Source organism: Mus caroli, unplaced genomic scaffold (genome assembly GCF_978045245.1).
Source record: "Mus caroli unplaced genomic scaffold, Mus_caroli_1 scaffold_19, whole genome shotgun sequence".
In the NCBI taxonomy this organism is placed as follows: Eukaryota; Metazoa; Chordata; class Mammalia; order Rodentia; family Muridae; genus Mus; species Mus caroli.
In genome coordinates, this window is record NW_028227274.1 from 87204678 (window position 1) to 87229013 (window position 24336).

General features: G+C 36.4%; 1 protein-coding gene across 1 annotated transcript in view; it reads left to right on the plus strand.

Annotated features, from left to right (window-relative positions):
• The window catches only part of Cd226 (CD226 molecule), an 81525-nt gene that overhangs the window by 5693 nt on the left and 51496 nt on the right, over positions 1-24336 (plus strand). The window contains exons 2-3 of the mRNA XM_021150993.3: positions 3468-3539; positions 3955-4293. Of these exons, the coding sequence (XP_021006652.1) occupies positions 3494-3539; positions 3955-4293 (385 nt within the window). The 5' untranslated portion in view covers positions 3468-3493. The remainder of the gene's footprint in view (positions 1-3467; positions 3540-3954; positions 4294-24336) is intronic.

The window sequence follows — 24336 nt, forward strand, 5'->3', positions numbered from 1 at the left end:
TTTTGCTTTGTTATCTAAACAGTATTGAGTAGATGTCTGCTAATATACAAAATCATGTCATCATTGTACAGGATTACTTCTTCCTTGGCTATGTAGGTATCTTTTATTTCTTTTTGCTTATTTGTTCTGGGTAAAGCCTAGAGAGCAATATGAATAGCAGTAGTGAAAGCAAACATCTGTCTTGCTCCTAATCTTTAAGAGACTTCCCCCACTGGGTGTGATGTTATCTTTGGGTGTTTCTTAAGCATCTTTCACTAGTGGTCATTTAAATTCTCAGATAATCAGTTCCCGTATTTGTCCTTTCCTCCTTTTCCCCTTGATTGATTCATTCCTTGGCTTTTCCTGATTTCTCTAGATGAGCTTCAGCTTCTCAATGTTCCAGCTTTAACCAGAAATCTCTCGATAGTGGGCATCTCTCCTGATGGACCCTTTAACGCTTACACAGGAATGGACATTTTTCAAAGTTTATCTTTTTGTTATTTTCTCACCTAATCTATTTTATTATATTTGTATTATCTATAAACTTCTCCAGTTGTTTATTTTAGTGAAAATACTATCTATAGAATCAGGGTATATTTTCCTGACTGGATGCATCCTAGATCACATGGAATTATAAAGATGCCTATTATTGCTGTGTCTCTGAGATTACAGAGCATGTCTTGGAAGCCAGCTAGTTCATCTCATCTGCAGGGAAAATATCCAAGTCTAGGTGGCCATTTTATTTTGTTTAGATGATGGTAAAGATGTTCAAAAAGTTGGATGTCAGTGTTTGCTCATTCACATTTTTATCTTTACAACATAGACAGAAAGAAAATGTACCACTTTAGATATACCTGGACAGAAGTAACAGGAACTTTTTATAAAATGTAATATATCTCACTGTATGCTCTGACACCACAGTTCATGGATTCAGTGGGTTCAATGATTCTAGATGTGAGTTTGTATCCATCTTCTGGCAATTTTCCTCAGATTGATCTTCAAGATAGTTATGTAGGGTAGTGGAGTGACCATGCAACATTCCTTCTTGTCTGCATCAGGTGAGGAAGAGGAGGAAAGAGAAAATGTTCCTTCTGGTATAGAATGCCAATAATTTCCTGCATTATGATTGGGTCATCTCAGGCTTTGATTTTTTTTCCCATTTACTCCGATTGGCCAATAGAGTGGCTTAGATTCTTCATGTTGTGGTATAGAAAAAGGAGTGGATACTCAAAGAAAGCCAAATTCCAAAGAGTAATGAAAAGGCAAGTTAGTGACAGTTACTCTTCTGTTAACTTAGAACCATCATCCAGAGTCTACAAAAGCAAACGGAACCTTACCCTACCTATCTATAAAATGTTACCTCCCATCATTTCCTGTCTTTATTTCCCCTCTACTTCTCACAGATACAATTTCATTGAAAATTGCCAGCTACTGGCATGGTACACTTGCTTTCCTGTCTGCTCAAGTTTTTCATTCCTGGACCTGACTTCAGTGCTCACCGGGCTAGTGTTCCTGGTTCTAGAGTTTGCATCCCACAGGGGGGCAGGTCTTTCTTCCAGGTATCCTCCCTACAAAAGGCTCCTACTAGACTGCCAGTCTGGATATTTGGTCTTCTGGATACCCTCATGAACTTCTTTCTTCATAACATTGAAGGCATTCTGTAAATAAGTATTTGTATATGTGTTCAATGTCTTTCTAACTAGATCAGGGATCCCTTAGACTGTAAAATACCTCTCTATTATGGTCATGCATACCTCCTGGTTAAACAATCACCCCATCTATACTCTGTACCTATTTCAATTCCTAAGTATGCTCCATATGGACACATCATTATTTCCGCCTGTTTTATATAAAATATCCCCAAAATTTATTAGACTGACCAACTTCCTTTTTTATTGTCTAATAGAATAATTCATATTGTTAAAATAAAAGGTGAAAGTTGCTGATTTGTCTTATGGACTACCTCCTTTGCCTTACAGAAACTTTCCAGTTTCATGAGGTCCCATTTATCAAGTTTTGATCTTAGAGCCTGAGCTATTGGAATTCTGTTTAGGTAATTTCCCCCTGTGCCAATGAGTTCAAGGCTCTTTCCCCCTTTCTCTTTATTAGATTCAGTGTATTTGGAAAAAAGGATTGATTAAAGAATAAAACAAAAAGGTGAAAGACAATTTTGCCTCTTGAACTTCATATGTGATGAGTCCATTTAAAAGATTATCAGAGTGAATCAATTATTATGTGTATCAGCATGAGTATAAAACAGGGAGATGTTTTTAGAGAACATGAAATTTCAGCTGAGAATAAGAAATAACCTCCTTTATAATGTGCACATTGTATCATGGTACTGCTAATGGGGCCAAATGTAATTCTTCTTTTTATAAAGGTAAAAGTTTGATTTTTGATTGTCTTATTGACATATTCCTCACAAATTTTTAAGAATTAGAATTGCTATTTTATTTATATTAGTTATTCATATTATAATTGTGTGTATGTGTTTGTTTGGTATGTGTGGTTTCATGTGCCACTGTGTACATGTATTGGTTCAAGCATAACTTTGTGAAGTTAGTTCTATCCTCTTACCTTTATGTAGGTTCTGGAGACTCAGATCATCAGGCTTTTTTAATAAGCATCGATATTGGCTAACCCATCTTGTCACAACCCTGAATTGTTTTTATAATTGAAGGGAGAAATCTTAGAAATGAATTTCACTTTGATAGTGTATCATAGTTATATAAAAATAAGGTGTAGCCTCTAAGCAGACCTGGTTGTAATATCTAGTTTTTTAGTAGTACTCTATGCTTATTTTAAAATAAAAAATTGGAAAAGTCATCACATATAATGGTATATTATATGTGTTTTGGATCGTAATATTTTGTAGTTGGAGGTCCATTCTGTTGAATATCTTTGTTCAAATCTAACCCAGAGGTGTGGTGCAGCTGGAAGGCCACACCTGAGTGGTTGTCTGCTATGCAGGCTCCTCCCATCAGCTCCAGTATTCACCCCATTTCACTTTCTCAGTGAGCAGATCCTGGACTTGCCTATATCAAAAGATCTTGACTGTCCTGCTTTGCTTCACTTCCTCTCAGGTACCAACCACCTTCAGCACACTATATCTAGTACACCTTTAGCATTGTATCAGTCTCTTCCTAACAAAATGGCATGGGATTTTACTTTTAAGATGCATTTTTTTTATATTCTTGTTGCACAGAGCTAAGTCTGGCACAGAGGACACACTCAGTAAACATTTGTCAAATGAAAGAATCTTTCTCAAAAATTATATCGTTTAAAGTAAACTGATTATCTGACAGAGAAAAATAACTGCGGCCTATCCATCCCTGTACGATAGCAAAGCTTTCTTTGAAGCTGAAACTGCTTTCCTGTGCTCATACTTCAGAGAAAAAGATGAAGCTGATAAGATCTGAGAGGAAGGAAACAGCACTTCATGCTGAGCTGTGACTATAACATCATACACATTTTTTTTTTTTATACAGTCCAACCTCCTGAATCGTTTCCAGAGATGGCTTATCTTACTTGGCTTTTGGCTATTCTTCATATGCACAAAGGTAAAGCCAGTCCTATGTCTTCATTTAAAAGTTTTGCTATAGGGAACACCAGGGCCAAGAAGTGGGAGTAGATGGGTAGGGGAGGGTTGGGGAGGGCATAGGGAACTTTTGGGATAGCATTTGAAATGTAAATGAAGAAAATACCTAATAAAAAATTGGAAAGAAAAAAAAAGGAAAGAAAAGTTTTGCTTTTGCTTTTTTTTTTTTTTTTTTTTTTTTGTGACATGTGCAGGATCTCTTAGGCAGTTTCTCACTTGTGTAGAAATACTAAAACTTACAAGAGGCAATTTTGTAGTTGAAATTGTCAGTCTTCACCATGAGCTTATCATGTTATTTGTTAAGTCTTATAAGTTTTGTTTATTTGGTTTTGTCATCATTGGATCTAATCAATTTATGTGATTGATATACATTTTAGCACTGTGTGAAGAGACACTGTGGGACACAACAGTCCGGCTTTCTGAGACTATGACTCTGGAATGTGTATATCCATTGACGCATAACTTAACCCAGGTGGAGTGGACCAAGAATATTGGCACAAAGACAGTGAGCATAGCTGTTTACAACCCTAACCATAATATGCATATAGAGCCTAACTACCTCCATAGAGTACACTTCCTAAACTCAACCGCAGGGTTCCGCAACATGAGCCTTTCCTTTTACAATGCCTCAGAAGCAGACATTGGCACCTACTCCTGCTTGTTCCATGCTTTCCCAAATGGACCTTGGGAAAAGAAGATAAAAGTAGTCTGGTCAGGTAAGGAAAAACTTTATTTTCTTTTTGTCTACTGACAATGTTTAATTCTAAGAAACCCAACCAAAAGCTTAAAATGTTATTGTATTCTTTTCCCAATTCCATTGTTAGATTTTTTATCTAATTTTTCTTCAACGAATAATGTCGTAAACCATCCCATTTTTTCCTTAATTGCTGTCATTTCTGAGTGCAAGTATCTCCCAGGTTTCAGTGATGTGGGAGGAAATGCAGATTTACATAGTTTTTATGATGACATAAGGTTAGATTGAAATAATGTTGTTAACATGTAGATTCAGAGCAATCCCTTCTTTTTTTTTCATTTTATTTATTTATTTATTTTAATTAGGTATTTTCTTCATTTACATTTCAAATGCTATCCCAAAAGTCCCCTATACCCTCCCCCACCACTCCCCTACCCACCCACTCCCAATTCTTGGTACTGGCGTTCTCCTGTACTAGGGCATATAAAGTTTGCAAGACCAAGGGGCCTCTCTTCCCAATGATGGCCGACTAGGCCATCTTCTGATACATATTCAGGTAGAGACACGAGCTCCAGAGGTACTGGTTAGTTCATATTGTTGTTCCACCTATAAGGTTGTAGACCCCTTTAGCTCCTTGGGCACTTTCTCTAGCTCCTCCATTGGGAGCCCTGTGATCCATCCAATAGCTGACTGTGAGCATCCACTTCTGTGTTTGCTAGGCCCCAGCATAGTCTCACAAGAGACAGCTATATCTGGGTCCTTTCAGCAAAATCTTGCTAGTGTGTGCAATGGTGTCAGCATTTGGAAGCTGATTATGGGATGGATCCCCGGATATGGCAGTCTCTAGATGGTCCATCCTTTACTGGTAAGAAGGACACATGCTCCACTATGTTCATAGCAGCTTTATTTATGATAGCCAGAAGGTGGAAAGAACCCAGATGTCCCTCAACAGAGGAATGCATACAGAAAATGTGGTACATTTACACAATGGAGTACTACTCAGCTATTAAAAAGAATGAATTTATGAAATTCCTAGGCATGGACCTGGAGGGCATCATCTTGAGTGAGGTAACCCAGTCACAAAAGAAGTCACATGATATATACTCACTGATAAGTGGATATTAGCCCAGGAACTTAGAATACCCAAGATACAAGATACAATTAGAAAAACACATAAAACTCAAGAAGAACAAAAACCAAAGTGTGGACACTTTGCCCCTTCTTAGAATAGGGAACAAAACACCCATGGAAGAGTTACAGAGGCAATCCCTTCTTTTAAATCATGTCTCAGCAATGCATGATATCATGCCTATTTGCTGATCATTTGGCACTAGTTTCAGCACCTTAATATCTAGGATCTTTTCTGGATGAATTATTATGATTTTATTAGCAAATTCTGAACAAAGTTTAAGACAGAGTTCATTTTCAGCCCATATACTTCCTTTAGAAACTGATAGATATTGTGTCAGAAAGAGAATAATGATTTATGTGTGTTAAGTGTACCAGTGAGTATGCTTAGACTTTTCTACTATGGCCACATGGATCAGGTATGATACATCAAAGAAAGTCTGGGTATTATAGCCATCATTTTCTGTAAAACCTGTGTTAGTAGCTCACTCCCTCTCCCTGAAGTAACAGAACAACCCATGAAGTTATTAATAATAATGATTTATTTTTAAGAATCTACCATTCCAAATCTCAAAATCTTTGGAAGTGTAGTTTTTTTCAAAACAGAATAATATGATATTAAATATATTTGTTATATTTAAACATTTATCTTAAAATATATCTAAAAATCTCCTTTTATGCTTTATTTGCAATTTAACAAGATCTATAAGTACTGCATTTTATATAATATAATGATGGAATTGATCTATTTAATACTAAACCTGAACTTAAAACTGCAGAAATTCTAATGTGCCTAGTAAATTGTCAGAATTATAACATAAAGAGGGGGTCAAATTTTTTAATATTAAAAGAAAAAACCCTTAAAAATAAGAAATCCTAATGTGCATAGTAAATTGTCAGAATTATAATATAAAGAGTGAGTTGATACATTTAATATTAAAGAAAGAAACTTAAAAATCAGAAACCCTAATGTGCATAACATTGTACGAATTTGACAGAAAAGAGTAACACTACATGTTCGTCACAAATACTGACTTCTTTTCTTCACTATTAACTCTTTATGGTTGAGAAAACTTCCTTTCAGTACCTTAGACAGATTTCTTTATCCCTTTCCACTGTACACTTGGACATAAACATAACCTTCACAATATCTCCATACAGGAATGTTGGGGTTAGTAAAGTCTTCTGGCCTTTCCAAGGCCTCTAACCTGTATGAATCCTATAAGGATAGCAGCATAGTTAGATGTTAAGTCATGTGTGGGGAGACATGAGCTTCTTGGCCTTGAAAGGGTGATATATGACCACTGCGTATGTATCTATAGAGCTCCTTTATGCCTTATTATCTCCTTTTTTCCTTTGACTTTTAGCAGAGAATTGAGCTACTTAAAGATCTTATTTTGGATAAGTGATACTATTAGTGGAAAGGGCATTAAAATGTTCATTAGCTTTAAACTAGGGGTTCTTAATTACTGATAAAATTAAATAGACAAATTGGTGCTGTATTATTTTCTCAATTCATGGTAAAATAGATGTGATTTAGGTGGTGACCTTTCAAAACAGTTCTTTGATAGCAGAGTTTGTGGTAGAAGTCTTGAGGAACACATTGCTCACCTTGTATCTCTGGCCTTATTGGTCAGTTAAATCAAATATATTTCTAGTTAAATAGCCCTCTCCCAATGGCTAGAAAGCTACCCATTCCAATATCCTGCCCAACTTTTACTAGATACCCACTTTGTATGAATCAATTGAGTGTCTCTTGTAGTATGTTTGAATACTCAACTACAGGAAAGAACACTTTCTGGTGCCTAATTTAAAAAGAGAGGGGTGAGAGACAGAGTCAGAGAAACCATCACATGCTTGCTGACAGAGATGAATCTCACAGCTTTTTGGAATATGATTCATTAGCTGGCTAAAGGACCACATATTCTATGGTACAATAATTCTGCTCTGTTTGGTATTTTTAGAGCTTGCCAATATGAATTAGAATTCTCCAGCCATGTTTATAGCAACAGTGATGACAGGAGCAATGTTTGGAAGCCACCAATAAGTTCATCAAGAGTAGAATAGGCAAATATGAAGGGCTCATCCATGCAGTAGGAAACTGCATTCCTAAGGGAGGACTTGTCACTATGCTCACTAACAGAGCTGAATCTCACCAAAATCACAATGAGGAAGTAAGCATACCAAAGATGACTTTGGGTGTGGTTCCTGTCCTTTACATTGTATAGGCATGAAAGATTGAGCAAAACATAACTGATTGACATATAAACAACAACAAGAAAAAATAAAGCTACAAGAACAAGTTCTAAAACATGATCAGGAAGAACACAGAGACAGGATCATCATCATAGTGATAGTTATGTATATACATTTTATTTACTATTCTCAGACTGTATTATAACATTTCTTTCAAACATGCTGAATATCTAGAAAAATGTTGAAAATATTTAATTGCAGTTTTTGAGCAGTTCAAAGATTCCTACTTAAGGCAAGCACAAAATTTCCACTCTTACTTGATGTGGATGTTAGAGAGAAGGAAGCTTTAAGAGTGTAGCCAGATTTTTATGATCTAAGAACTGGAAGATATTAGCTTTAGTTTAAAATAACAGAGAATTAGGAGACCAGTTTTTGCTTGTAAGAAAGGAAGTGTTTCTGGTCTCCTGAGTTATAACATAGCCTCCGAACATCTATCATTTAATATGATAGAGCAGAAGAGCATTTCAGGATTGAATATACTATCTTTGAAGTTACTATCACCCAGCATGTGTGAAAAAGATAGCTAACAAGGCATCAATGGGTAGAAGAAAAGACTAAGGTTATAGTTTGGAGAAGGATCAAATTGAAGTGCATGAGGGCATTTGTGTTCAAACATGGAAATAATGGGGAAAGGAGAGAAATAAGCAGGTGTGGAGGGAAGGATGAAGCAGTAAAGATGTATCAGTGGTCTGGGATCAGTTAGGTTGGACACAGTTGCTGCTCACACTCTTTTTGGGTGGGACAAAGATATCCATGTCTTCCACACTCCTTTGCATGGTCTGTTTCTTACAACCTTGCTAGTCTAGCACTCTGCCCAGGTGCCAGCAGTTGACACAACAGCTAAATGGTCTATGCATGTTTATTGCTGGTTAGCAATGCCCAGAAATCCCTTTAATATTTGGGGCTTCAGAACTGGGACCAATTCTGTTGAATCCCATGGTAGAATACTTTTAAAAGATATTGTGCACCTCTAGATCAAGTGGAAACAATATTATGTTTTCCCCTTTAGTCTGGTATGATGTCAAGATTCAAAGGTGGAAAGGGAAGAGTGTCCTAGATCTGGTTTCCATAAATAGGCTTGCTGATATGGGAAAATGAACTCATCCATTAACTCATCTACCAAATCCTTATTAAGAACCTAAACTATTCTAGAATATGTTCAGTGATTTTGAAGACAGAAAAGCATGTATCTTAGCTCTACATGTAGTTTATCCTGGTTTACAATTCATAGCTTGGCTCATTTCAATAGGTGGCTTTTGGCTGCCTGTATAGTCCATATTAATATACCAGCATACCTTTATATCAGACTTTGTTTTGTTTATCCAGAATTAGCAAAGAAGGAAAAGGTGTAAAATGACTCTTGTGTAGTACTGACAGGCACAAAGTGATGAAGGTAGAGACTTAGTTTGAAAGGCTAAGAGCATTGTGAATGTCAAAGGACATCCTGAAGCTGGTATGTGGCCCACCAAGAAAGAACTTCCCATATAGTCTTGTTTCAAAGATTACTGGAAAATTTTTAGATCTTTATCTGTATTCTTTTAATTTTCAAAGGTTGAGTGAATCCATATTTCATCCTCTGGTCCTTACTATAGCTACTCTTTTCCCAGTCTGAAAGAGGTAGCCAACCACAAAACCTGGAACACATTTCCTCTGTAGAGCAGGTGTTGGGAGTGTTGGGGTGTGTGGGTGCTGGTATGTGGTGGAGACAAAGTCTCATGCATGAGGAAGAGTGGGTACTCTTCAGTCTTTGATACCTGTCAACATCACCATGGAACATATTCAGCCCACAGGTCAGGGAAATCCAAGACTGTCTACACTTGCTTAAAAATTTTCTCATCAAAAGTCAAAAGCTACAGAGAGCTAACCTTAACCCTGATTCTCTAGAGAATTAGTGCATAGAAATTTATTCATAGACTAGTCACACTACTGACTAGAGGCAAAAATCATGGATTTTATTTTAAAGAATAAAATCATTGAATTTTGAATATGAAAACAAGAAAAATAATTACTGAAGGAAGTGGGGAAAATAACTCTTGGGTCCAGGGCTGGCTTAAGAGAATCTTCTGTGAACTGTTTCTGAGGTAATGCTGCCAGCAGCAATCTGATTTAAAACTGTTAGGAAACAACCTGATTTGTAAATTGTATTTTTGATGTTGCCCTTTATTTTGGTTTGACTTTATAGGTAGTGGTGATTAGAAATAGGATGAGCTTTCCCTTCCTTTATGAAAATGGTGGGAAAATATTTCTGAAGACAATAAGTTTTAAAACTGCTAACAATTTTAAGACCATCAAGTCGATCCTTCTGGGATCAATGCAAAATGACTCCCTGGGGCAACATCTCATGTACTTACTTTAGAATTGTTTTAATTAAATAACTCCACTGATGGGACTGCTGGCACTTCCCTAGAGAGATTATGCACAATCCAATAAATCTTAATGTGAGAAAATTTCTGACTTCAGCTATTTAGCCAACTAACATCTTTAAAACCTTACTCTTTTTCATAATCTTCCCAGAGAGAAATACTCATGTTTCATAAGATGAAGGTCTATAGGAAGGTATCATGGGAAAGGTCCATCATCCATAAGATATATGTTTAGGAAATATCATGTCTAGGGAAAGACCACATCCCATAGGATGGTGTCAAGGGGAAAATTTATGTTCAATAGAAGAGGGATATAGGAAGGTGTCTAGGTAAAGAGTGATAATGTACCAATTTATATTTACTAACACTTGAAATAGATATGGGTGCCATACCTGCAGAATGCAGCAAGGGTGAAGATAGTGTTCAATAAGAATAAAATAAAGGCATGAGCTCTGTGTTCAAATGTTCAACTTGATCATCAGGATAATTACAGAAGTTTACATTCTCATTTCAGTTGACTGTTCCCAATACAAGCTTGTGCTATTTCTTGGGTGCAGAATGAAATTCATTCTTCAACCATATTAACGTTTTAAATATCTTAGTGAAAGTGTTCATGTGAATATATGTGCATGGGCATGTGTGTTCTGCACAATTTTCTTTTCAAATTGAAAATAGATTCTTCTTTTATATGCTGCATTATGACCAGTTTTCCCTCTATCCATTCCTCCCAGCTCTCCCCGTCTACCTTATTGCTCAGATCCACTTTTCCTCCATTTCCCATCAGAAAGGATCAGTACTCCAAGAACAACCAAAGATGATAAAACAAGACATAAGACAAGGCAAATGCCCTAATACTGAGGCTGGACAAGGCAATCCAATAGGAAGAAGAGATTCTCAACAGCATGAAAATATGTCAGAGACATACTCATCCCATTGTTAGGAGTCCCACAAAAACACCAAGCTTACAGCCATAACATATATGCAAAGGACTTGGTGCAGACCCGTACAGGCCTGGTGCTTGCTGCTTTTATCTTTGTGAGCCCACATGAGCACTGCTTAGTTGATTTAGTGGACCATGCTCTCCTGGTGACCTCCATGCTCTCTGACTCTTACAATCTTTCCCTGCCATCTTCTGTGGGTTTGCTCAAGCTTCCAGTAGAGGGACCCAATGGAAATTTCATATTTATATTCTCCATATAATTTCTGGTTTTGGGTCTCTGCACCCACTCCATTCCCATCTGCTGTTGGAGGAAGCCTCTCTGATGATGACTGGACAGTGCACTGATCCATGAGTATAGCAGAATATTATTAAGAATCATTTCATTGATTTTTTTTGTTGGGGGTAGGGGAGTCATGTTTGCTTTTACCTATGACTTTGGGATATCTGGTTTTCAGTTCTAGGCCATCTACACAGTGTAGGGTGTGAACTCTTTCATGGTGTGGACTTCAAGTTAAACCTGACATTGTCTGGTCACTTTCACAAGTTCTAAACCACCATTGCCCCAGCACACATTGTAGGAAGGATATATTATAGGTCAAAGTTTTTGTGGTTATCTTGGTGCCCTGGTTTCTCTTTTGATAACTTGCATAGTGCCTTCCTGTGCCAAAGAGCCTTGAATGTAGGTATGAAGGTTCTATGTAGTCACTAGCTCAACCTCTTTACATTCAATGAGCTGTGTTGATGTTGTCCTCAGCAATGGAGCACCACTGTCAGTTTTCTGAGGCTGACTATCCTAGCATCAGCCTGGATAGATCATGGCACTATCTCAGCCAACAAATCAATTGAATGTAAACCTATCCCATCATTTGAAGCTTTGCCTGGTTACAAAAATAACCAGTTCAGACTCTGTTTTGTCCACTATTAGGGGTCCTCACTAAGGTCACCCTCATCTATTCCAGGAAGGTTCCACTGCGTGTGTTTCCAAAGTACCTCAGAACCCCAGATTACAGGAAAAATTTAATCATCCTTCCAATCAATTCTATGAATGGATAGAGTTAATTAATTAATTAAATTTTTACAAACTGCATGCTACAATTGAACACGCACTATTTTTCTAGTGAGAAACATCCAAGGAATTCCATTATTATTTTTGACAGAGGGCTTGGTAATGCTAGTGTGCTTACCATGAGACAGTTTGTTCCATTAGTTCATGACATCAGATTTCTCAGTGTAACCCTTCATTATCTGTTTCTATGTGTGTGGTGCTGAGGAGCAAAATTCAGGTCTCATGTATGTGAGGCAAGCACTCTGCTGTTTACCCAGTCTCTTCTCTACTATCTTTTAAAATATATAGTTATGGATAGTTAAATAAATGATATTTATAAATAGACATTCTTTTTGTATCATATGTTAGAATTGTTTTATAAAACTAAGAATTTAAATAGATGGAAATATGTACAACCTCTAGTACTACATTTCATTAAACTGACTCAGTATTTGACTTCTCATTTTTAATGTAGTCTGACCATGACATTTTTGTTAAAATAGCAGAATTAAAGAATTAAACCATAGGGAAAAATAATAACCTTGTTGTTAAATGAGATTATTGTGTATAGAATTATAATTGATTGAATGTGTAGAATGAATGATCATATCATAACAATAATGTAAATACTTATGCAAATCTGTTCTATTTTATTGGAAATTATATGTATACATGTCTTTGTGTGTGTGTGTGTGTTAAGAAGTTAGTAAAGCTTCTCCCGTGAGTTACAATGTAGGAAACGCCTGTATCTGTGAGTTGAAATAATAGCAGCAGGTTAAAGATATTACATGGGGGATTATGCTAATTAACATTCAGAATGGTTTGAGGAAATAAGAGATAAGTAGAATTTCTTCTGGTTTCATGGGAACCATGAGCTGGGAATCTTGTATATTTTAAATGAATGGAGACAAGAATGATAGGGGAGAGAAGTACTATACAGAAGACACATCCTATAAAACATCACTGGCCAGGAAAAAGGGGTTTGACTATAAAGAACACATTTTGTCACATGATTTAGGATAGATTGGGAAGTACAAATTCTAGATATTGGATTTTACCTAGCAGCCAGTAAAGTTTTTATAAAGTGGAAGTCACATGTTGGCCACATCTTGCAGTAGTATATGGGATGGTTGGGTTAAGAAAGCAGAAAGATGGGTCAGGTAAAGAAGCTGAGAGAAAGAAAGCCCTGTCAACTCAAACAGAGCAGACACAGCCTTTAAGCCATGGCCCACAATACAGTCTCTATTATAGATCACTTAATCTAATTTCCTCTGTCCCAATAAAGAAGTCTTCTTTATGTATTTAATTCTACCTGTGTTTTCCCCTTGCTTTCTTTCCATAAATATTTATTGACTGCTGTGATCTATGTTAGGTCAGATATATGGAATAGGGAAAACTATTTGGATTTTTATTCTCAGACTAATATCTAGATTACAGTCTAATCCAATGCTTGTTTGATGTGGGTGTGCTGAACAAGAGATGGTGTTGCTAGAAGAAGGGAGGTGGCACTATACATGTGTTTTGGAAGGATGGAGAAAGAGACAGGAAATGGGGATACTCAGGGAAGTTGTAGCTATGAAAAGTCACTAGAGTTTTCTCAAGAAGGAAGTAAAGAACTTCTGGGATTGAGGAAAAATCAGACTATTGTTAATGGTTTCCTGCTAGATGAAAACTAGGCTGTACACAAAGGCAAAGTGAATCCATTTTGTTTAGAGACAACTGGATACTTAATAGAGCCCATGTAAATGTTAGTTCAAAATGAATCATAAGGGTAAAGAAATGCTATGTTGTGCTTTCACTAGAAGTTCTAGATTATGACTGGAAGGGATTGGGGAAAATCATTGATGTGGTAAACCCATCACAGCCAATATCTTTACAAATAACCTATTAGAGTGCAAACAGGAAAGCCCCATGAATACATGGGAAGGAGAATATTCTGCAAGCCAAAAGAAAGAAGAGGCATAAAAAGAACCAATGTTACCGTAATCTTAATTTTGGATTTTTAACTTTCAGAAATCTGAAAATGAAACATCTGTTGTTTATGCCACCCTTTCAGTGGTACTTTGTTATAACAGCTCCTCAGAAACTTCCTTTGTCTGTGATAATTAATCTTTATTGTCAACTTGATTGGATTTGAAACCATGTAGGAAAAAGTTCTGAATGTGTCTGTAGGAACATCTCCAGAGACGTTTAACTGAGGATGATTGTCTACCTGGAATGTGGCTAGTTCCATCCTAGTTTGGGGACTTGTACTGAATTAAATGGTGCCCTGAGTATTAATCTTCGTTTGACATTTCTTTATATCTATGTATACAATGTGACCAACTACCTCACACTCTTGTTACCATACTTTTCTTTGCCATATGGTCTCAAGCCATGAGTCAAAATAAACCTCCATTTGGTCACAGCAATGAGAACAATGACTAATATATTGCCTATGTTGCTTGCAAATGCTATCAATTTTTCTCTGCTCCTTCTATGTACACCATTACTTGGAATATGTAAACTTAGAAGACATGCTCAATAAAGAAACATAGAAATAGAGTAGAAGGAGATGACACTTCAACACAAATTCATCATCATTAATCCTGCAGGTATATTTCGGAAAGCATTAATTTTATACACAATTAAATGGAACATAGCAACTTTTTTATTATGAGTTCTGTTCAGGAATCCAAAAACCTTTTCCTGTAGAGACAGAGGATTTTATCATATCTCATTTGCCAAAGATGTTTGATTAGAAGGGAAATATCTAATTGATCATTTATGGAAAGTAAATTCAAATGAGAGCAAAATTGCAGCGAATGAGGATAATTAAGAGCCAATTTTTAGAAATACAAGTTTGTTGAGACTGACAGTTTGGAAAAAAGAAGGGTAATGGAGATGGAGATCTGGGTACCTGTATGAGAGCAAATAGTGAAAGCACCTATTAACTAAGTCAGAGGCATTGGTAAGGACAAATGAGTTACGAATGACATTCAGTCCCAATAGAATAGCAAAAACGATAGAGAATATAGTTTGCAAGCTATAATAGCAAAGCAAGACTAAGAGAGAATATCAAGGACAAAATTTGGAAAGGGGAATATGGCTTTGCTTCTCTGTAAGTACAAAATATATAAAAGAGTTTGAAAATTTGAGTTATGTTGTTTCATTCTTTGCCATATGGTGTTTCTTCCAAAAATTCTAGAATGGGAGGTAGATATTCTTTTTGATTTTCTTTAGATTTATTTATTTTATATACATGAGTGTTTTGCCTGGAATTACAGAGTGTTGTCAGATGCCATGTAGATAGTGGTAATGAAATCTGGGTCCTCTGCAAGAACAGCAAATGTGTTTAGCTGATGAACAATCTTTCCAGTCCCAAGGTAGACACTTTCATCTTAAGAAGACCATGCTTCAGTTTTTATTGTAGTTTGTACTTGGTTGCACAATAAGTATCAAAACCTTTTCCTAGTTTTCTGAACATAAGACTGCCTATTTCTCACTGCCCAAACAGGTTGGTGGTCAACTATTAATTCTGTGTACATTTAGTTTGATTTCTATAGTCTTTGTAAGTCTTTACAAAGACAAGAAATTGTTCAGAAGTGTAAAGATTAAGTAATTTCTCTCACACAAGGCAAACTCTTAACTTAAGACCGTACTTAGACTAATAGATTTTAATTTAATGAATTATCCATCTTTAGACTAGTACCCAGTGAAAACATGGTAGTGTTCTGAAACATGATGGCTGTTTGCCAATACAAGTGAGATAGTGTCAGACAGTTTGGCTGGTTGCATTTGTAAAGCAAATTCAATGGGAGTAGAGCTACTATCCTCAGGGAGGCAAATTTTCTCAGTATATCAGTTAGATCAAAGGCTCATCATTTCTTGGAGAAAACATGCTGTCTATTGGTTCATTCTCTAAGGGCTTCTCCTGCAATGTCACTCTCTCTTTATCCACTGAAAAATTTTTATTGTCTGTGACTCCGTTTTACTCATTCTCTTTCCTTGATGTTTTGAAATTTTATCTGCATTTGCTTTTAGAGATGCTGGCAGGTGTTTACAAGCATGCTTTTGGCCTTGTTACAATGTGTACCTCTGGGCACTGTAACTCTTCCCCAGTGGATGGTCCTTTTTCACTTTTCTCTAGGTTGTACCTTCATCTGACTATGACACTTTGACTTTGCATTTTAGCCATAAGAGGCTTTATATTAAGCATAAGAACTTTTAGATCTGTTAGAATATATTTCCCTTAGACTTTCAAACACATTTTTCAGTATTCTTGGGGTTTCTTTTGGGATTTTTACCCTTTAAACCAGAATTTATATGTATATATATTTAAAACCAGAACATTTGCATTTTAGTATGTTTTCCATTTGTTAACCATGAAAACTTTCCAGTGAACATTCTTTGACTTTCTATTCAGAATAGTTTTTAGTCATCTGAAGAGGCATTTGCTTCAAAGCACACAATTTATGTGTCTCTTCCATTTCACACCACAATGTAAAACTCAATGCACTTTTTATTCTCATGGATTAAGTAACCAGTCAGAAGAGCAGTCTGAGTATACAAAGATTTTTCAGAGGAGAGATTCAAGACAGAATGTGGACAATTTACGTATCCACTGATCTCTTGTGTTTAATTCTTCTACCTGATAGGCTTTGTCTAGTATTTATTTTTTATTATGTTATTTGCACTATGTTGATAACATCACATGGGTGACTGGTTTCTACCATATAAAATACTGACTTCTGTAGCAGTTGCTATTTAGAACTAAGTTAAGATGTCCTCAGTATGTGACACTGTATCTTATTTTTTATAAACTATCTCCTTCCACCTCCACATTCTGAGTTAGATTTGTCATTTTTGTTGGAGCTGTCCCATGCTTCAAAGGTTCTTTTAAATCCTTTCAGTTATTTAATTCTTGGGTGTTTGTGTTGGCAAATTATGATCTTTCTATTACTCTAAGATAGAGTAGTTGAAGCTTCATTAAGAAACAGTAAGGTTGAAAAACATTGGAATAGTTGGGTCTATGAATGGAAGTTAGAAATTTTTTGTTGGAGGCAAGAGACTCGAAAAATCATGTGTTGAGGAAATGTACTAGGTTCTAGCTTGTTCAGATTTCATCCGCCTTTATTTAGTCCCAATACCTTCCATACTCCAGCCTCTAGGCTTGTCTTTCTGCAGTGTGACCCTTTCTTTCCAATGCTATCCCAGAAAAAATATATATATTTCTTTTATATATATATATATATATATATATATATATATATATATAACCATTGTCCCCTTCAAAACTGCTCTTATAAATTTGTGTGAATATTACCACTTTAAAACTATCTGGAATGGAACTGTTAGGCATGTAAGGGATATACTACTAGACATTTATTCTCATTATTGTGGGTCCTTGATCTATGTCTTGAATCTTGCTCTCTTCACTTTGTTTAGTGAAAAAGTAATTCCTGGTTTCTATTAAATTCAGCAGTTCTAAACTATGTCTCTGTAGTTCTCTAACATTAATTATTCTATTGACACTGGTTAACTTTTAAACGTTCAGGGAATGCTCAAGGACTTTCTTCTCAATGCTAAAATTACTTTTAATTTCTTGTACTAGGTATATATTCTAATATAAAAATAATATATTCTTTTATTTAGAACAAATTACAATTTTGCAATATATTTGCAGTACCTCTATTTCCAGAATGAATACCTTAGTGCACCATTTAGTAACTGATAGCTGGGCATTTATCATGGGAGATTCCCTATGTGTGAGGGAACTGGTAATAATAGATAATAAATGATTGATGACTCTTAGTAGTCCCTTAAGTATGTTTATCCAGATATAGCCAACTAGAACATTCTCAAAAAGTAAAAACAAACCCTCAGAGGAAGAACAGAATTCAGACTAAAACCAAAATAGAGCAAAAACTCAGGAGGAAATAACTATTTAGGAAAATAGGACTAATAAGATTATCATGGCAATAACATGTCATTTATCAAATGCAGTTTGGAACATAAAAATGTCATTTGATGTATAGTTACTTCATTTGGCTAATGAGGAGACAACTCATTGAAGTTCATTTCCAGAGATAATGAAAAAGACATAATCATGATAGAAGTGGTTCTTCACTGTTTACATCAGGCACATTATGTCTTGTCCACTTCACTCCTGGAGTTGTGATTGTTGGCCTATTAGTGACAGGCCCTAGGAGAGTTGTAATGTCTGTGCCCACCTTTGAGTAGAAAGCTGTTGCTTATCTGGAGCCAATCAACAGGACATGCTAAATTCTGACAGAAATGCTCTAGTGGAAGCTACCGCTTTGAGTCCAGAGGAGGTACCTCAGAAGTTCATATGTGATATTATCAGGATGTATACAGAATTCCAAGATTTCAGCAGAAAGAATTGTCTGCATGAGGGCATGAAGTGAGTGAGGATTATGAACACATGATGGGCTTAAGTATAATAACTGTGATTACAAACTATAGGCAGGTGTGGAAAGAGATATAGTAGAGAGGTTTGGTGGCAGACTGTGCTTGCCGAACTCTGTGATGATAGAGATTCCAGAATTTCAGGTTTGCAAGCAGGGAGGGCTGAGATAAAATTTATGTTTGGGAAGGAATTTCCTCCCATAGGAAAATTTGGTTATAAAATTTCCTTGGCTCGGCACAAAGATTAAAGCAACTATATTCCAAGACAGCAACAAGCTTCATTGGTTACTTTCACATTACCGGGGCCAAGGTACCCGGTAGAACCCATTTAAGGGAGGAAATGCTTCTTTTAATTTGTGGTCTAGAAAATTTGGTCCATCACAGTGAGGAAGGAGTGGTAATCATAATGCTAGTATGGTACCAGAATGAACATGACAGGGAGGCCATTAACATCACTGTCGATAAGGAAGCAGAGAGCCATGTCAAAACCAGGGGCTGGGCTCTAACTTGCAAAAGCCTGTCCCTAGGGAACTAGATTTACCAGGCACATGTTCCAAAGACATTGAACATGGTACTAATAGCAGCAGGGGACCAATAATTTAAACCATGACTTTGAGGGTGATGTTCAATATTTAGAACATAAGACTGCCTATTTCTCACTGCCCAAACAGGTTGGTGGTCAACTATTAATTCTGTGTACATTTAGTTTGATTTCTATAGTCTTTGTAAGACTTTACAAAGACAAGAAATTGTTCAGAAGTGTAAAGATTAAGTCATTTCTCTCACACAAGGCAAACTCTTAACTTAAGACCGTTCAAAGTAAAGAGGGCATGCATACTTCCAGTACACAATGGCATAGGGTACACATTGCAATTTCTTTTTTATTAATTAATTAATTAATTTTTATTAGATATTTTCTTTATATACATTTCAAATGCTATCCCGAAAGTTCCCTATACCCTCCCTCTACCCTGCTCCCCTCCCCATCCACTCCTGCTTCTTGGCCCTGGCATTCCCCTGTACTGGGGCAACTTCTAAAGGGAGGAAAAAAGGCTAAAATGCAAAATTGAAATCATAAAACCCAGCAGGCTAAACTGCAAATCCTGTAGCTCCTCATCTGACACCTGGGGCACATGGAGTAATGACTTGGTACGACCCTCAGTTCCTACAGCTTTCATCATCAAATGGCTCACTTCTGGAACCTTAGGGTTTACCTTAACAGCTTCACATATGTGTTTTGCAAGAGTTCCTTGCAGAAAATCTAGCCCAGTTACACATTACCTGTCCTCCCAAGATTACCTTAAATGTCTTTGTGCCAGCTTCTGTAATTCTGTAGCTCTTGCATTCTTCATGCCTACAGAACCACAGGGATGGTGAAGCTTTTTTTCTTCCAGTTTGAGAAATAACAGAGCACCCTTTCAGCATGGCTGTGTCAGTCTCTGAGTACCAGGATCACTGAACTAAAAAAAAAGGATGACGATTCCATAGGTCATCCTTTCCCAGCAGGGTACACTGTAGCCTCTTTAATTCCAGGTACCCTCACTTTCAAAGAAAAGCTTTTCAAATGAGTCTGTATGAGTGGGTGGGGACTCATCCTCAAAGGCCCCTTCTAATACTCTAATGTAAAACTTTTGGATCATCCTGTGGAGTGTTAATTCTAAGCAACAGAAGCACTTTCTTGACGTTTCTTTGCCAGAAACATTAAACATTCTTCTTTTCTGGTTAAATCAGACATTTCCCATATCTTTCTGTTCTGCTTTTTGCTAATAGCTTTTATTATAATCATGACTGATGGTAGCTGTCTGCAACCATGCCCCAGATTATAGTTGTGGTGTCTTGAAGTTTCCTCCACTGAATTCATCAATACATTACTCTTGCATTCAGATTTATTCAAAATTTTAGGAAACAGACAAAATACAGATACGTGTGTGTGTGTGTGTGATTGTAAAATGAGTGGCACCAGTCCATTCTTCAGTAAAGTCTTTGTTCCTATCAGTAACCTTGTAAACAAATTTAGCTTCTGTGTTCCTGACAGTGTTCTGAACTTCTAAGCTGTCACTTGAATTGCCCATTGAACTCTCTTCACAACATCCTAGGGATGCTCTAGTTCCCATCACCAAGCATTTCCAAATTCCTCCCTGAAGTCAGTGAGAATACTTAATGAGTTGAGCGATTTTACTTTTAAAACAACATAAGTGTCATTTTTAGTTTCAAGTCTGTAGGGGATATACTTTTAGTGGGAAGTAGAGGTTACAAATATGAAAAATAAACACACCACTGGTACATATTGTTGCAGAATGATTAGAAAAAATTGTGATGCCTTTCATGAAGTAAATAAAGCAGATAATCTTCAGGTTTGTTTTTTTTCCCAGTTGAGTTTATGGAAAGAGCAAGAAACAAAGTAGATAGAAGTCGGAAAGTTTATGTGCCTTATAACCTTATAGTAAGTAATAACCTCTATTTTGAAATAAATTTACTTTAAAAAATACCCATCAACATCTGGAAATGTTATATAAACTACTTATTACTATTAATGGTATGAATTGGTCTTGAGAAGCAATTTGTTCTGTTAGATTAAATCATCCCCAGAATTCTTCAGCAAAGAACAATAAAAATGAGAATACATGCTGCCCAGTGTTACTTATTTCACACAGAGATAATATTTGTCCTCTTCCAGCATTTATTTATCCTTAAAACTTAGATAATCTTCTTGCATTGAGCTCTTCAAAAAAGTACTTTTCAATTCTTTTTTTCTTTGATAGTAGCTATTGTTTGAAGGCTTTTATCTCCCTCCCCAATGATCCTTTAAGTGTTGTGGTGCAAATGAAAATGTTTTCTATTATGTAATAGTTTCTGTTTCAAGACACGTTTGAATTATTTTACGACACATTTTTCAGTCGTGTATCAGATTTTTTTACTCCTATGTTTGTGAACAGAGCCTATACAGCTTTATGGAATGTCTGAATTGCCCAGGTTTTTCATTGTTCTTCCTCACCTTGAGAATAATTATAAGAGAAGTCATAGTCAGATTTTGTTTAATTCTTTAAAAAATGAATCAACAACTCAGTCGAGATAATATCCAACACTTACAAGACCCAGCAGGGAAAGCCACAGCTGTCCAACTATTTTCTGAATATAGTTTTAAAGTTTCCCTGTATTTGACTTTTTCTTTTTTCCTCTTAGCTTTGTCTTCTAGAGCCTCGAGCAACTATATTACTTTTAAATTCTCCTTCATATGTGTATTACTCAGGCAGGGGTTTTATTATCTCTAGTCTCTCTGCTTGCTTCCTATATAGATCTGTGCACAAAATCATTGAAAAGAACCACTATCATACCCATACATTCAATGTGAGAAGTTCAAATTATATTTATTGGTCAATACTCCATGTCTCTACCTCAGTCTGTCCAGCCAGTTTCCTGTTCATACTGGAAAGTTCTGAAGTCCAGGTGATGCATGATAGTCTCTAACTTTGTTTCAAGTCAATACTCAATTTTCTGCTTAGGGTAATTTCTCTTATATTGCTTCGTTTTATATACTCACATAGCACTTTATATGTTAATTCTGTTTAATTTTATGGTTACTTAGTAGTTTCTAGCCCTGTGACATGGGGCCACATCTGTCTTATTATCCACTTCATCCTTTTATCTTCTTTAATCCCTGTCATAAATCAGTCCATTACTAAATAATTATGTATTTATTTATATTTGTTGTGCTGGGATTAAACCAAGGGCTTCATGAATGCTAGATAAAAGTTGCAATAAGTTACAAGTCCAATCCCATTTTAAAACACTGAATTAGTGGTTGCAATGGTTCTTTGTAGGCTCATTCAGGGCAGTTGTATTTAAAATCCATAAGTCTTTTCCTATAAACCTTTGTATAGTAGACCTATAAATGCTCCATTCACTTGAAGTACTGATGACTAAATGCTATGTCATTTGAGGTTCAGTCTTGGATGTCTAGTTATGTCGGTATATAGTTTGCCTAGACATGGAGCACATCTCATCTAAAATTGCTTTGGACCAGGAGTCTTAGCACAATTCAGTTTTAAGGTTTGTATCAGAAAGCTATTGATGCTTAACTTCTATATTATTTAGTTTATGATAACTGTGACCAACATGTTTGGCTGAAACAACTTACAGGAAGAAAGGTTAGTTTCAACTCACAGGAATACACCATCATGCTGAGGGAAAGCATGGCAGTGTGGTTCTATTCATAGCAGTGGGAACCTGTGATGGAGTTCATAACATGACTATATACCAGGAGGCAAAAGATAGCAGGCCAGAAGTAGGGCAGGTATCACCTCTAAAGCACCTTCTACCCCAGCCTCAACAGTTATCTATTTTTTATCCAGGTGCCATTTTCCAAAGGTTTCATGATTTTTAACTGTATTAGTCCTTGAGAACCAAGAGTCCCAATCACGAGCTTGTTGGGGACAATTCAGATTCAAACCCTCTTCTGAGTGGGTTGATGTGTTCATATCTTTCACCACCATTTCCCTGTTACTTCAAATCATTTGATACTTTTCAATGACGTTGATCCCCATAAAGTGGTATAAGAGTTAAGGATAAAGCCGGGCGGTGGTGGCGCACGCCTTTAATCCCAGCACTTGGGAGGCAGAGGCAGGCGGATTTCTGAGTTCGAGGCCAGCCTGGTCTACAAAGTGAGTTCCAGGACAGCCAGGGCTATACAGAGAAACCCTGTCTCGAAAAACCAAAAAAAAAAAAAAAAAAGAGTTAAGGATAAAGTTATAATTTTGGAATACATGGTGATGAAAGGAACAGTTTGGAAACATTAACTCTAATAAAGCAAATTGAACAAGAAGGTATGTACAATATTCTGCTTTGCAAAAAATCACCAGCAACTCTATGAGAGGCATGTCTTAACACATACATCACCATGAATTAAATAAATATATGTTAAAAGGAGTCTAATCTTAAAGAATTGGTTGTTCGATAACAGGGTTTGGAGAAGCTCAATGGAAGAACTAGCACATGATTTCACAGCTAGAGATGAAAGAAAAGTATTGCTGTGGACAGGAACCCCTAAGTAGGTGCCCAGAGGTAAAACAAGAGTATTCGTGTGTGTGTGTGTGTGTGTGTGAGAGAGAGAGAGAGAGAGAGAGAGAGAGAGAGAGAGAGAGAGAGAGAGAGAGAGAGAGAGAGAGATTCTGAGTAATTTTTAAGACAATCTTAGTATAACCCCAAGGTAGAGGTGAATGGTGTAGCAAGGCCAGCCCTGAGAACTCATGTTTTCTTTTTCCCATTAAGATTGATTGTGATGCTAAAAAGTTTAAATTTATTTCTAAGTGCTCTAGAACAACTTTGGATTTGTAAAATAGGAAAATACAGGCCTAGGTTTATTTTCCAGGATTGGTTTGATTGTATTAGGGATTGATGGGAGCGAGGCATGAATAGAGAGAATCGTGGCATGATCACTGAGGGACCAGATAATTAAGAGTTGATGATTAGTCTAATTTAGTCAAGAAGGCAGAGCATTAGGCAAATAGAAAGCTTCTAGGTACACAGAAGGGGTGATGGAATTTGGAGATGAGTTAAATGAGAAATTTGGCATGGAGGTGAAGGCTGACCTCGGAACTGGGCTGCTGACATATGAGGATATCATTTATAATAATGGATGACATTAGAAGGAATGTTCCAAAGTACAGGAGGCTATAGAGCAAATTTAATAAATGTAATGAATACTCATTAGGAACAGGTATTAGGTATGAACAGCTCTTGACTTCTGTTATATGTGACTGTTCCTGGGTATAGATTTTAGGTGATAAATCATATTTTCACATTAGGTGATGAAGTTATAGTCTCTAATCTAGTGACTCGTCAGAAAATATTATTTTGTGCTTAATTCTTGTCTAAGCATTAAGAGAACATTATTTTTACATTACTCTATAAATCAAATCCTTCACC